Below are 15,340 nucleotides of genomic sequence, written 5' to 3'. Positions count from 1 at the left end.
GGTCCTTTAAGGCCAGCAGCCTAATCCCTTGCCTACAGGAGGTCACACCAAATATCAGAGCACTCAAGTGCCTTTCTGAGAAGACCTCAGGCATCTGAGCTGAGCGTGAGCTAGGCTGCCCAGCCGGAGACCACAGCCCTTAACCCCTCTGCTCTCTCGAGTTTTACCAAGTCTATCTGCTTCTTGGACCATTCAAAGAAAGCCATGTGGACAGCTGGACATCCGTGATGCTTTGGGTAACAACCACCTGGGGGTGGGTGTGAATTACACGGAGTGTGCCATTTACACACTGGGCACGGAGCCTGAGATACAAGAAGCGCTGAGGAAATGGGCAGTCTTACTATTCTGCCATGTCAACAACCACCCACCCCCACCTCCAACTCTTCCCTCCTCTGACTCACCCATCTTCCACCTCTCTGCCCATGCTTCCCCTTTCCTCTCCCTCTCTGGTCTCTCTCCCTCCCCCTCAGTCCCTGGGCTTCTCCCCAGCAGGTTTCTTTGGCCTTGACCTAGTCTGACTCACCACGTGCCCCAACCTCTTAGGCCAGGCCAGGCCAGCATCTGCAGAATCTCAGCGTGGTCAGAGGAGAGCTGAAGGGGACATGGGACATATTGGCAGATGATGCCCAAACCTTTCTCAAACCCCCGCTCACGTCTTCTCATGCTTCCTTGGTGGCCATGAGACTTAACATTTCAGCAGTTGGTGCTGTCAGGATCTCTGGAATGCCCTTCCCAACATAAGTCCCGGGGAGATGCTCTCAGGAAGAAAAGATGAAGCTGCAGAATCTCCTCTCCCTGATTTATTTGCGATGACCTGAGCAGTGGATGGAACATGTTGTTGATATTCAGAGACATATGTGGTTGCATTTGCATTTTTAATCAAAACTTCATTACACTTATCCCCAAACTCAATAAGTTGTGTACATTAAATATATACAGTTTTTGTATGTCCATAAAAGAGGTTTATGAGGAGTTGATGGAATCCTAGTTCTTTGCACAATGACTAGCACATACCACTTGAAACTCCAGACAATGTTTCTTCTGTCTCTCGGTTCCTCCATCCCTCTCTTTCTCACACCCTCTTCATTTATATTTTATCTTATTTTATTTTTTAAATATGCATCCAGGACTTCCCTGGTGGTGCAGTGGTTAAGAATCCGCCTGCCAATGCTGGGGACACGGGTTCAAGCCCTGGTCCGGGAAGACCCCACGTGACTCGGAGCAACTAAACCCGCGCGCCACAACTACTGAGCCTGCGCGCCTAGAGCCCGTGCTCCACAGGAGAAGCCACTGAAATGAGAAGCCCGGGCACCGCAACGAAGCCCCCGCTCACCACAACTAGAGAAAGCCTGCACGCAGCAACGAAGACCCAATGGAGCCAAAAATAAATTAAATCTTAAAAATAAATAAATAAAATAAAATAGAATAAATATGTATCCAGTGACCATGCAAATACTGCTAACCATCACAGCCAGGGAGCATGTCCCCTCCCCCCCCCTCTGTCCCCCCTCCCCCCGCCCCCTATCACTCACTCCTCTCTTCCCCACTGTCTCTCCGTCTCCCTATTCCTTTACCGCCCTCCTGTGGCCATCCTGGCCCCTGAGTCTCGCCACAGCCGGTTCTCTGACCCTGTCCTGGTCCCATTTAGCAAATTCTCCAATCCTCTTATGCCAGGCCGGCATAAGAGAGAGCATAAGAGAGCTCAAGAGAGCAGGGAGAGAATTAGATCAGATTGGAGAGAGGGAAGGGAGTCATGTGACAGGTTATTTACAGAGGTTGGGGAGAGGGGGTGGACAGACATAACGGGGTGGACAGCCCTGGCGGCTACCAGGATATAACAGAAGCTCCTCCTGCTTGTCTAACAGACCCTGTCAGGGATAAATACAGAAGCACACTGAGGAAACAGGAGCAGAGAAGGGAGACCGAGAGGCAGAGGCACTGACCGATTAGAATGAGTCTCTCCCACTCATAGATGGGTGGGCAGTGTTGGGCGTCTTGACCCCTGAGAGCCTGGAGATTTTGTTATCTCTCATCTAGATTGCTAAGAGTACAGATTATTGTCTCTAAAATATTATTTCCCTCTGGGAAGTAACCCGAGTTTTGCCGTAAAGGCTGGCTCCAGGTCAGAGGCAGGAAAAATCAAGGCAAGCCTTGAACATCTTGTCACACCAAAAATATGAAGCTCTCCGGGATGACTGGGGTTCTGTCCAAAGACTTGGGGGCCAACTTTAAGAAACCAAAGGTGGAATTATTTGAGCTTCAAAAGAAGAATGTCAGGGACTTCCCTGGTGGTCCAGGGGGTAAGACGCCACACTCCCAATGCAGGGGGCCTGGGTTCGATCCCTCGTCAGGGAACTAGATTCCGCATGCATGCCACAACTAAGAAGTCCGCATGCCACAACTGAAGATCCCGCATGCCACAACAAAGACCCGGCGCAGCCCAAAATAGATAAATAAATATTTTTTAAAAAATAAAGAAGAAGAAGAACATCAGTAGCAGATTGAAACACATCAAATACATAAAAACCCACAGGTTCGTAATGGTCCTCGAAAAAAAAAGAGAAATCTGTTGAGGCTCTGATTTAAACGTTGCTAAAGTAAGCAGAATCGTGTATGTCTCCTGCCTTTCCTGTGAAAATTGTACTTCAGAGTAAACAAATAGCTAAACAGAGGTTTCTTCCTTGTAGAAGAGTTACAGCCAACAAATAAAGAAGAAATTATGGAATTAGGAAATCTCTTTTTACGTCTCCTGTGAAATAAGGGGTTTAGGCCTGTGTTGCCTAATAGAACTTCCTGGAATGATGGAAATATTCTATATCTGCACTGTCCAGTCCAGTAGCCACTGGCCACAAGTGACTAATGGGCACCTGAGATGTGACCACTGTGATTGAAGGACTGAATTTTTTATTTTATGTCATATTAATTAATTTAAATAGCCACAGGTAGCTGGTGGCTACCATATAAGATGGTGAAAGTAAACGGTCATCATCAGTGGACGCCAAACCACCTGCCCTATGATTCTCAACCCTGGATACACACTGGAATGGGGGAGGGGGGCTTTAAAAATAGAGATGCTCACAGATGTTTATATCAGTTTTATTCATCCTGGCCAAAACTTGGAAGCAACCAATGTATCCTTCAATAGATGAATGAATACATAAACTGTGGTACATTCAGATAATGGACTTTTATTCAGCACTATAAAGAAATGAATTACCAAGCCATGAAAAAATATGGAGGAAAACTCAATGCACATTACTAAGTGAAAGAAGCCAATCTGTAAAGGCTACATGTTGTGTGATTTAACTATATGACATTCTGGAAATGGCAAAACTATGGAGATAGTGAAAAGATTAGTGGATGCCAAGGGTTAGAGGGGAGGGAGGGATGAACAGGAGGAGCACAGAGGGTTTTTAGGGCAGGGAAGCTATTCTGTCTGATACTATAATGAATACACGTCATTATATATCTGTCAAAACCCACAGAATGTACACCACCAAGAGTGGACACTAATGTAAATTATGGACTTTGGGTGATATAACGTGTCAATGTAGCTCCATCCATTGCAACAAACACACCACTCTGGGGATGTTGGTAGTGCGGGGAGCCTGTGCATGCATGGGGGGGGGGAGGGGTGTAAGGGAAATCTCTGGACTTTCAGCTCAATTTTGCTGCAAACCTAAAACTGCTCTTAAAAAAAATAAAGGCTGTTTAAAATTTAAAATACAGATGCTGCCTTAAAAAACTAAAAATAGAGTTACCATATGATCCAGCAATCCCATTCCTAGGCATATATCCGGAGATGAAACCTCTAATTTGAAAAGATACATGCACCCCAGTGTCCACAGCAGCACTGTTTACAATAGCTAAGACGTGGAAACGAACTAAATGTCCATCAACAGATGAATGGATAAAGAAGATGTGGTATGTATATTTACATATAGAATGGAATATCACTCAGCCATAAAAAAGAATGAAATAATGTCATTTGCAGCAACATGGATGGACCTAGAGATTATCATACTAAGTGAAGTAAGTCAGAGAAAGACAAATAGTATATGAGATCACTTATATGTGGACTCTAAAAAAATGATACAAATGAACTTATTTACAAAATAGAAATAGACTCACAGACATAAAAATCAAACTTATGGTTACCAAAGGGGGAACAGGGGAGGGATAAATTGGGAATTTGGGATTAACAGATACACACTACCATATATAAAATAAAGAACAAGGACCTACTGTTAGCACAGGGAACTATATTCAATGTCTTGTAATAACCTATAAGGGAAAAGAATCTGAAAAAGAATATATATACACTGAATCACTATGCTGTACACCTGAATCATTGTAAATCAACTATACTTCAATTAAAAAATAAAAATTCTAAAAATAGGGACCTTGACCCCACACCTGGGGGCTCTGAATTAGTCTGGGTGCGGGCTGAGCACGGAGAGCGTTCAAATCTCTCCCCAGGTGATTCCTGCGAGCAGCCAAAGTTAGGCACCACCTCATTTAGGTAAAGGGCTGATGGAGAGCTTCATAACCAAGGGAGGGTAACAACCTTCTAAGACAGGCATTATTAAATAACAGAATAAAAACAAGGGGGAAGCAGAGAACAGGTTTGTAGTAAAACGATATTCAAGGAACGTATGGGACAAACACAATGTGTCTATCTTATTTGGGAATCATATTCAAACAAACCAACTGTAAAAAGGCAACTTTACAATCAGGGAAATTTTTAAATGGACCAGGGATTGATTATATGATATTCAGGAATTACTGCTAATTTTGTTAGATGCAATGATGGCCTTGTCGTCCTGTAAAAATAAAAATTAACCCAAAAGAATGGAAAACGGGTGTTCAAACAAAAACTTGTACGTGAATGTTCATAGCAGTATTAGTCACCATAACCAAAAGACGGAATCATCCCAGGTGTCCATCAAAGGATGAACGGATAAACAAAATATGGTACATTCATACCACGGAATATTATTCCGCCGTTAAAAGGAATGAAGCACTGACACATGCTACAACATGGACAAATCTTGAAAACATTATGCCAAGTGAAAGAAGCCAGCCCCTGGTAACCATGAATCCACTCTCTGTCTCTATAGATTTGCCTACTCTGAATATTTCATATAAATGGAATCATACAATATGTGTTCTTTTGTGTCTGGCTTCTTTCAAATCGTAAATTTTATGTTATGTGTATTTTACTTCAATTTTTTTAAATGGCAGGAGGACAGGCACAAAAGGAAAGTGTGCTGGCAGAGTGCCTTCCTCCTTCTTCCTGCTTTGAACACAGATGTGATGCCTGGAGCCGCAATGGTCATCTTGCCACCATGAGGCAAAAACCAAGTGGATGAAAACCCAACAAGCTAAAGAAAGGAGAGCATGAAAAGATAGAAAAATTCTGAAACCTTGATTACATTGTTGAGCTGACTACCAACCTTAAGACTTCTTAACAATAAATATCCTTGAAGTTTAAAACAAAAGGGTGGAGGGGGGGATGGAGCTGCCTGTCATAGAGGTGTTGCAAAGTGGAGTCTGCCAAAGAGTTAAGCTAAGAGGACCGAAGGACTCAGTCTTTTCCCTGGATGGAGAGAAGTGAGGAAAGGCAGGGAGCCATAAGAAGCAGTTCTGAGTCAAGAAGGGAAGAAGGAGGCAACAGAGGCACTGAGGGCAAAATCTATCACTTTGCACATGGTCCTAGTCATGCCCAATCCCAGCCTGGGGTTGCCTGGATCCCCCACTCCCTTTTCCCTTGCTTCCTCCCTCCACCAAATCTTCACCCAGAGATGTGAGGTCACTTGTCTGAGGTCCCACAGCCAGCAAGTGGTGAAGCTGGGACAGGTAGGGGTCCAGAGAGAGAAAGGATTTGAAAAGACAGAAGATGTATTTTTCCCGCTTCCTGACTTCTTTGAAAAGTGTCATGTCAGGGACTTCCCTGGCAGTCCAGTGGTTAGGATTCCGCACTCCCACTACAGGGGACATGGTTTTGATCCCTGGTCGGGGAACTAAGATCCCACGTGACCTGCAGTGTGGCAAAAAAAAAAAAAAAAAAAAAGTGTCATGTCACCAAGCCCAAGATGGTGATTTTCTTTACACTAAATCTCAATGAGTGGAAGTGATTCCATGGTCCCATATTGATTCCGAGTGATCCAAGGTGGTGTGAGGAAGATGCAGTTCTCCCAATTGGTCACAAAGTGTCGCTGTCGGAAAAGAAAACACTGTTTCTCCCGGTTCAGGCTTCCAGCGATGTTCTTGCTGAATTCTCTTCTCTTATTTATTTATTTATTTATTTATTTATTTATTTATTTATTTATTTATTTATTTATTTATTTAATTTTTGGTTGCGCTGGGTCTTTGTTGCTGCGCGCGGGCTTTCTCTAGTTGCGGCGAGCAGGGGCTACTCTTCGTTGCAGTGCGAGGGCTTCTCAGTGCGGTGGCTTCTCTTGTTGTGCAGCACAGGCTCTAGGCACGCAGGCTTCAGTAGCTGTGGCACGTGGGCTCAGTAGTTGTGGTGCACGGGCTTAGTTGCTCCGCAGCATGTGGGATCTTCCCAGACCAGGGCTCGAACCCGTGTCCCCTGCATTGGCAGGCGGATTCTTAACCACTGTGCCACTAGGGAAGTCCCCTCCTTTTCTTGAAGATGTGAATTGTCTTAGCCAAAATTGTTAAGCCAAAATAGGATCATAGCATTTTCTCTTTCTCCTCCATGCATAAGGTAAAATTAAAATAAAAGGACTGTGGTAGATATTTCTAGTGCTCACCATTTTTTCCAGCTCTCTTCCTCTTCCTGACTACGGTCCCCAGGCAGGCTCTACAGGTGGGCAGGGCTGTGTGACTGTTCTGGCCAATGGGCTGCAACTAGAGGTGATGGGCGTCACTTCCTGGCTGATGTCTTTAAGAGCTAGCACGTGTTTCTTTGTGCTCTTTTCCAGCCACGGGGACTAAGGATGCTGTGGGTCCAGGTGCAGCAATGGGAGAACAGTCTCCGTCTGTCTAGATCTGCACTATCCAATAAGATAGCCACTAGCCACAGTTGCCATGAATTTGAATGTAAGTTTAAATAAAGTACAATAAAAATTCAGTTCCTCAGTCACATCCACCACCTTTCAAGCTCTCGAAAGCACCATGTGGCATGTGCCCAGTGGATACAGATACAGAAAAATTCCATCCGCACAGAAAATTCTATTGGACATTGCTGCTCTAGGTCTCTGAATGGGTGCAGGGAGGACAGTTGCCCTGGAGAGGGCTTTGCATGTGTTGCATTAATCCATTGAGATTTGGGTTTGGTTTTGTGTATTTCCACTGAAGCATAACCCAGCCTAGCCTGACCCACCAGATTTCTTGCTTAAACAAAGGACTTGAGAGTCTTATGTCATTTAAATTATCAAGTGGTGGCATAATGTGACTTGGCTAAACCAAATGGAGAGCTGGAGGTAACACCATGCAGACTCCAGTGGGGTTAAGGTCAAGCGCCATCGAGTCTTAGTAGCTCACTAGCCTCTCTCTGTGGTCTGTCTCCACCTACCTGGTTTAGATCTAAACCTCCAAAGAATTGTTTTCCTAAGAGAACAGTCAGAATCATTAGAAATGAAGACGTGTGGGGTCTTTGTTTCTTGTCGCTATTATTGATGGTTGTCATGGGAGTTTTCCCAGATGTCACTGGGTATGGACCCATGGAGTACAGGCACAGTCTCATGGGTCATAGCGTTTGTCTTAGGGGAGAAACAATTTCCGTCCTCGCAGAACGAGTGGCTCAAGGTTTGGGAGTTCATCGGGTTAGAATTGTATTGTATTTGAGATAAGTGTGGACTTCATGACCATCAAAAGCATTAAGAGTTCCTCAATTCTGAGGGAATCTAACGGTCTTCGTATGACCTTCTGCCAGGAAGGTTATAAAGAAAATCATTACTGTTGACCCAGCTGTTACACTCCTAGGTGTATGCCCAAAGGAACTGCAAACTGGTGTTCAAACGAAAACTTGTACACGAACATTCATAGAAGCACTATTCACAGTAGCCAAAAAGGAGAAACAACCTAAATGCCCATCAACTGATGAAATGATAAACAAAATGTGGTCTACCCATTCAGTGGAATATTATTCAGCCATAAAAAGGAATGAAGTTCTGATGCCTGCTACATCATCATGACATGGATGAACCTTGAAAACATTATGCCGAGTGAAAGAAACCAGACACATAAGACCACATATTGTATGATTCCATTCATACGAAATCTCCAGAACAGGGAAATCTGTAGAAACAGAAAGTGGATTAGTGGTTGCTCGGGGCTGGGGATTGGAGGGGTGCTAAAGCATGCGGGGGTTTCTCTCTGAGGTGATGAAATGTTCTGAAGTTGACTGTGGTGATGGTTGCATATATCTGTGAATATAGTAAAGAACATTGAATTGTATACTTTAAATGGGTGAATTGCATGGTATGTAATACCTTGGTAAAGCTATTTTTAAAGAAAAAAGCATTTCTAAGGCTGTGATTTTTTCTAATTTTCAGACACTTATCCTCTTATCTTTTGCCCAATGACTGGTGTCTTCCAGCTGTGGTTCCTTAGATGTCTCCAACTTAGAAACCTCCGAGATGGTACTTTTGCATCCAGGTGCTTCTTTGTAGCGTCTAGTGGATTTCCTCACCTCGCCCAGGCCACCCAGCAGCCTGGCTCAGAGAGGGTGAATTGAGCCATAATCAGGCATGGTTCATTCGCTACAGTATTTTCCAGAGTTTTTGTAGGAGTGTTAGAGCTCCCAATCTGTCAGCCCACAATGAAGGTGAGAGCCGTCAAAACAAAAACAGCATCCTCCTGTTTGGGGCGCCTTTTATAAACATTCTAGTGGATTTTATACAGACTAAATTTTGTTCGTATGTCTTAATGATTTGAATCAAGTTTTCAGGATACGCAGATGCATGTAAGATACAATGGTCCTCAGTGAAAGGACTTCTGAAAGAACCTATTTTAGATTTTGAAATTTCAAAATACCTTTATTAATACCCGCCAGGACCTAACCCTTTACAACATGGATCCTAAAGGTAGTTTTTAAAACCTCAGGGACTCACGCACATCTTCAGGCCCCATCCCAACTGTAATCAGCTGGGATAATGTCAAGACGGAGTTCTTAAAAAATGAATTAACTGTGGTTTGTACACAAGTGGCCAGTCACCCGTAACGCTTACAGTCTTGTCACATGAAATATTAGGAAGTGGGCCCATGAGACTTCCAGGCAATTCCCGGCGTCCTCAACACCAGCGGAAGAACAAGGCATCTTGAGACCCAGGCTCAGACCTGACCCCCGTTACTTCTGCCTCATTCCATTGGCCAAAGCAAGTCATGTGATCAAACCCAAAGTTAGGAGGTAGGAGGTACAGGTCACCTCTAGCGTGAGGACGGTAAAGGGGGTAAGGCAGACACGCGAGGAGGGGGTGAGATACAGGGCCCCAAACACAATCTATGACGCCACCCAGCACCTTTCTTCCAATCATTGCCAGCTTTCTCCTGAACACAGCAACCAGGGGCCCACTTCACACTGGAGGACTTACACCAGTGATGGTTACACGCAGCTCCAGGTGGCGTCCAGAGGCCACCTTAACCTTGGCCTTGGGGACCGCTGAAAAGTTCAGCCCTGAAGTTAGTTATAGCTCTGTACCTATCAAATCACTAGTTTCCTGGACTGGAGAGCAGGGGGAGGAGGTGCCGGGGTAAAATGGAGCCAGGCGGACACAGGCACAGTTTGTTAACCTCGTCAACGTTTATTGAGTTGGGAACCGTTGCAATCACTGCTGAAATGTGAGACTCCCGCATCCTGACGCCGCTCTCGGCTTCCGCTTGAAAAGGAAGCCTGGAGCAGGACCATCCCAAACACCAGAGGGTAGAAGGAAGACATGGGGGGGTGCAGGGAGATGAGGGACAGGGCGGGAAGGAAGGAAGAAGCAGGACCAGCGTGCCAAGTTAGACTCCCGGGGACACACGCACACTCCCACACACACAGGCAAAGACCAGGGCCGTCCATCTCTACCCCAACCGGCAGCCGCGAGAACATCAGGGCAGGACCAGGCGTCCAAGAGACATTTCAGTCCTTCCTGTCATGAAGCGTCTGCCGAGAGGGGCTGGGCCAAGGTCACTGGACTGTGCAGAGAGAAGGGGTGGGGAGGGGGCTTCAGACTACAGGGAGAGAGGCCAGATTAAAGGGAGTCACTTCACTGACTTTAATCTCTAAGCTTCCGCCGTAATAAACTGTAACCATGAGTAAAACAGCTCTGCTGAGTTCTGAGTCCTTCAAGAGAATCGCTGAGCTTGACGGTGGTCTCGAGACTCCTGAAACCGCACTCAAAAACCATGCGAACAAGAATCATTCTTCCCCTCTCTCTTTTCTCTTACATAAATCCCATTTTTGCTTATTTTAGATGAAATCATCCACTGGTGGACTCCTCTGGAATCCAAGCAAACCTTGTGCTGATTTAAGCAAATGCCTTTGAGTTACTGGCAGTTTGGAGGTGGCAAATGGTGTGTTTATGCAAGGGATGCGCTCCGTTTGTCCTTAGGAGTTCAAACCCCACAAAGGTGGCACCCCACCTCCACCCGCTCCCTCCTACAGCAAGAGCCCACACATCGCCAGCTCATGCAGCTTTGGAATTATGAAATTCTTGATTTTCTTTTTTTAATTTGGGGAGACTCACTTCTTTTCAGACCTGCACAGGAGGCAAGACATTCATATTTTTGTACTGCTTTAATTCAAATTTGCGGGTCCAAATTCCCACTGAAAGCAACCTCACTCTGCCCTAGTGAGGACGGTAAGAAACGGAACTTGAGTTCAAAGCGTTTGACAACCAGGTTCCTGGTGCAAAGCATGCTGGGGGCAGGTACCCGGGTCCACAGTATCCTGGCACAGGACACTCAGTGCTAGCACACCGTGGGGTGGGAACTGGCACTCAAGCTTAGAGGGGGGCAGAAAGTGCTTCTAGGCTCTCAAAAGCCAGGAGCCAGAGCTTGGTTATGGACTAGGTTAGTATCCAGGGCCCAGTTCCAGGATAGGTTGGGTCTGGGGCTCATCTAGAACGTACAGGCTTGAAAACTGAAGAGCAGGCTCAGAAAGTGCGGAAAAGCAGTTCTATGATCCAGAGAACAACATGGAAATTGCTACTTGTTCTGGTATTGGGTTGGACACTAGTACTTGGGTTTGGAGTACATTAGGAACTAGGAGTCGTCAATTCTGTGGTCTAGGAGCTGGGTCCCCCTCACCTCTGCCTTCAGGGCCCATCAGGCCTGAGCCAAAGCGGCTTTGATGGCGGCCACCAGCTTCAGAAACTTGCTCTCCGTGTCCACGTAGCCATCACCTCCCTGGAGAAGGGAGGAAGAGGGAGGGATGAGCTGGGACCAAGATGCCAACCCCAGTCCCAACACCCCACTAGCCCAAAATGGGGCAGAATGGACAGACAGACATACCTTCTTGGAGTGAACCAACTTCCCCGCTACCAACACTTCAAAGAAACCGGTGACCTGGGGCGTCCCCTCGCCGCACTGGGGAGAGGGAGAGGTGTTGGCAGGGCTGAGATGCCCTCCTGGGGACACCCGCAGCTTCCCAAGGAATGGAGAACGGGGGTGAAGGGTGGGGCTGACCCAAACCACCCCCGCTGCCATCCAGGGCCGAGGGACGGACACCCAGGGCTGAGGGACGGACGTGACCCATGTTTGACTCCTTCCCCATCCCCAAGACCCACGATGTCCAGGTGTCCAGGGAACTCATCTTCTAACTTCTTCTTAAGCTGAAGATACTGCAAAAGGGGGTGGGAGGTCACAACAGGGGTCCACAGGAGCCACGCCAGCTAGCCCCCCTCCCCCATCTTCCAGGGGTGCCTCTTGGGACCGTTCTGCTTACCTTGGACTTGTAGCCTCAAGCGCCACTGGTGGGACAGTGTCCAAGAGAGCGGGTCCCCGGAGAGAGAGGGAGACGGTGGGGATCCAGGGAGAGGCAGGAGCAGAGATGGAGGGAAATGGGGGGGGGGGGGCGGGCAGGAAGAGATGAAGAGGGACACAGATGACAAAACCAAGCAAGGCACAGACACCCTCAAGAGAGACGAGAGACACGCCCGAGTGTTGGGAAGCAGCACACAGATGGGGAGGCGGGGACACAGGAAGGAGAGAGCCACCCACGCGAGGAAAATTCGACACAGAGCAAGGGAGACAAGAGATGAGCAGGGGTGCAGAAACAAGGGGCGACAAGGAGAGACCACAGCATGAGGCAGAGCAGAGGCGGAGGCAGTGGAGAGAACTGGGTTAGGACGACTGCTGAAATAACAGCCCCACCCCCGCCCGTCCAAGGGAAACCATTATTCCTGGATCCCCAAGGCCCTGCCAGGCCCGAGGATGAAATCTAAACGCCTCCCCAACCCCCCCCCCACCACGGGAGGCTATTTTGGAACTGGAGTCTGGTGCACAGGCCCCCCGGGCCTCAAAATTTCACTCCACCCCCTGCGTGACCGAGCGGGCAGGGACACCGCTAATGCTGTGACAGATCTGAGCCTTTCATAACCCCCTCTGGACATCTCACAGACATGACAACCAGTGGACCCAGATTCGGGTAATCTGTGATCTGCAGCCTGAACCTCGAGCTACTGACCTGCCACTGCCCCACTCCCAGCTTCAGTTTCCTCACCTGTAAAATGGAGCTAGACACACACCCCCACTCAAGGGGTTTCCGAGAGAGGAAATTCACTTAACATGTATTTATTCAGCGCCTACAGGCCAGCATGCCTGTGCGTGCCAGCACAGTCCTAGGTGCCAGGGCGATCAAGCGGTCTACAGGACAGAACACTGCCTGCCGACCTGGCACTTTTTCACTCTGAACGGACCAATCAGATCAAATGTTTAACACCAAACACACAGCATTCCCTCCGCGGTAACGTTAAGATCACTCCCTCTACACACAGGAAAAGCGAGGCCAGAAAAAGACTAGGGTTAGTAGCGAAAGGCATCCACTGTATGCATTCAAGTCCTTGCCAAACGCACGCCGGAACCTTCTCGAACCTTCTCGACTCTGGCCGGCCCCACCCCACGATTGTTCCAGGTACTGGGGGAGGGGAAACCTAAGCGCTGACGGAACCTCCTCTCCCATTACAAACTGACCCCCACCTGCTCCCCACACTGAGCCCCGGAATCGGGGGGGGGGGGGTTAAAACAACACACACGTGTCGCAGTTCTACCTTTTGTGACCTGAGGCGTCTAGAATGTTACAAACTGGGGACGAGGGGAGGAGGGCAGAGAAATCAACGCCCTCTGTTTCCCTCCCCCACGGAATCCTTTTCCCAGTGGAAGTATGCCCATGGGTCCTGCCCCCGACGCCCCCAGCGTCCGGCTCCGCCAGGACAGGGCGGGGCCCGGGCGGGATTCGAAGAGGGGACCTCCGGCCCTCGTGCTCACCAATAAACGACTCGGACTGGAACACCCATGATTCCGGACCGGAGCATCCGCTACAGTCCGAACACCCGATCCGCACCCCGGCGAGAAAATGCAGGGTAGGCGCCCCGAGGCGGGGCATGCGCAGAGAGGCCTGGTACTCGGCGTTCCACAGAGCGGACCAACGCCGGGGGGGGTGGATGAGGGGAGGAAGGCCCCACAGCGGGGACGAGGGGGGCCCTACGGCCCACCACTGCCCTGAGGGCCCGACGCAAATCTCCCTCCTCTCGCCCTGTGAGGCCAGGGAGCATGCCGGCAGATGGAGTCCCGGGAGAAGCCTTTGAGCCCCCTCCCGGATCTCCCCCTCCGGGCTGGAATGGTATGGCCTCGAGGGGCGGGGATTCAGGGCCAACTGTTACTAGGAGGAAACGGAAGTGCAAGAATAGGCGGTTGTTTCGCAGCGAGGACCTGGGGGGCGGGGGCGGCGGAGAGGCCGAGAGGGCCGTGTCCGAAAGGATTTGGCGTACTCAGGGCAGCCCCTGAAGCTGGGGTTTCCAGCGAGCGCTCCAGGGCCCCCAATGCCTTATTAAAGCCTGGCATCCGCACCCGGGCGCCGCCTGATCAGCTTGGCACCCCCCCCCCCATTTTGCGCCTTCCAGCCGTCTCTGTGGCAAGGTGTTCATGGAAAGTGCTGGAAGCTGGCAGCTGGCAGCTGAGTTAAAGGCTTAGGGCGCGATGCATTTCTCTGAGCCTCAGTTTCCTCCTCCGGAAGATGGGCACAATAGCCTTCAGAGAATACTTACCCATCTAACAAATACGTACTGGGTACCTACCTGCAGTCCGAAGATACAGCAGTGAAAAAATAGACAAAGTCCCTGCCCTTAGCTCTGCCCGAGGTCTTCCCACCGCAGCTTCTGTCTTTGATCCGCCGGTCCTCACCTGCTGTGACCCTGACATCTCGGGGCACTTGGCAGACATGGTTCAAGTTCCACCCCACCTCTTTTGCTGGCTGTGTGTCCTCTGATCTCAGTGGTCTTGGGAAGATATAATGAGCCTGTGATGTAGAGCAGATAACATGTGTCTGGACTAGTCAGTGTCCCATAAATAGAGGTCTTTTTCAGGCTTCCAGGGTCCTCAGAACAAAAACCCAAGCCTTTGGAGTTCCCTGGTGGCCTAGTGGTTAGGATTCCGGGCTTTCACTACTGTGGCCGGGGTTCAGTCCCTGGTGGGGGAACTTAGATCTCGCAAGCCGCCCGGCTTGGCCAAGAAAACAAGCAAAAGAACCCCAAGCCTTAGCATGCTCTGCCCCTGACTGGTCCCATTGTTCCCTTCTTGCCCCTCTCTTAGTGCCTTAGCCACGTGGAATCAGGGACCTCACCCACTCACCTGCCTCTGGGACTTTGCACATGCTGTTTCTACCCTCTCCTACTGCCTGACCCTGCTTATCCTCCAGAAATCAGCGCCAACGTATTGTAGGGAAAATTTTGTGTCGTGATAAATTATACCTTCTCCATATTACATCTGTATTAGTTTGCTAGGGCTGTCATCACAAAGTACCACAAACTGAGTGGCTTAAACCCCAGAAATTTATTTCACGGTTCTAGAGGCCAGAAGGCAGAGATCAAGGTGTCAGCAGGGTTAGTTCCCTCTAACGTCTGTGAGAAAGAATTTGTTCCATGCTTCTCTCCTAGCTTCTGGTGTTTTGCTGGCAATCTTTGGTGTTCCTTGGCTTCTAAGTACATCACCCAATATCTGCCTTCAACTTCACATGGCACTCTCCCTGTGTGCATGTCTGTGTCCAAATTTCCCTATTTACTTTATTTTATTTTATTTTATCTTTATTTTATTTTACTTATTGGCCATGCCACGTCGCATGTGGGATCTTAGTTCCCTGACCAGGGATCGAACCCATGCCCCCTGCAGT

At 48.5% G+C, this 15,340-nt stretch overlaps 1 protein-coding gene across 1 annotated transcript; it reads right to left on the bottom strand.

The window, feature by feature from the left end:
* Nucleotides 1-9,752: 9,752 nt before the first annotated feature.
* On the bottom strand, nt 9,753-13,559 carry SELENOW (selenoprotein W). Its single transcript, XM_068528443.1, has 6 exons — nt 13,441-13,559; nt 11,900-11,924; nt 11,742-11,795; nt 11,467-11,541; nt 11,263-11,361; nt 9,753-10,149 (listed from the first exon to the last, which is right to left on the bottom strand). Exons 1-5 carry the CDS (start codon nt 13,485-13,487, stop codon nt 11,281-11,283), a joined length of 282 nt encoding a protein of 93 aa, XP_068384544.1. The 5' UTR covers nt 13,488-13,559; the 3' UTR covers nt 9,753-10,149; nt 11,263-11,280.
* Nucleotides 13,560-15,340: the final 1,781 nt, after the last annotated feature.

Source organism: Eschrichtius robustus, chromosome 19 (genome assembly GCF_028021215.1).
Source record: "Eschrichtius robustus isolate mEscRob2 chromosome 19, mEscRob2.pri, whole genome shotgun sequence".
Taxonomy (NCBI): Eukaryota; Metazoa; Chordata; class Mammalia; order Artiodactyla; family Eschrichtiidae; genus Eschrichtius; species Eschrichtius robustus.
This window is presented reverse-complemented; position numbering and strand designations above follow the sequence as displayed.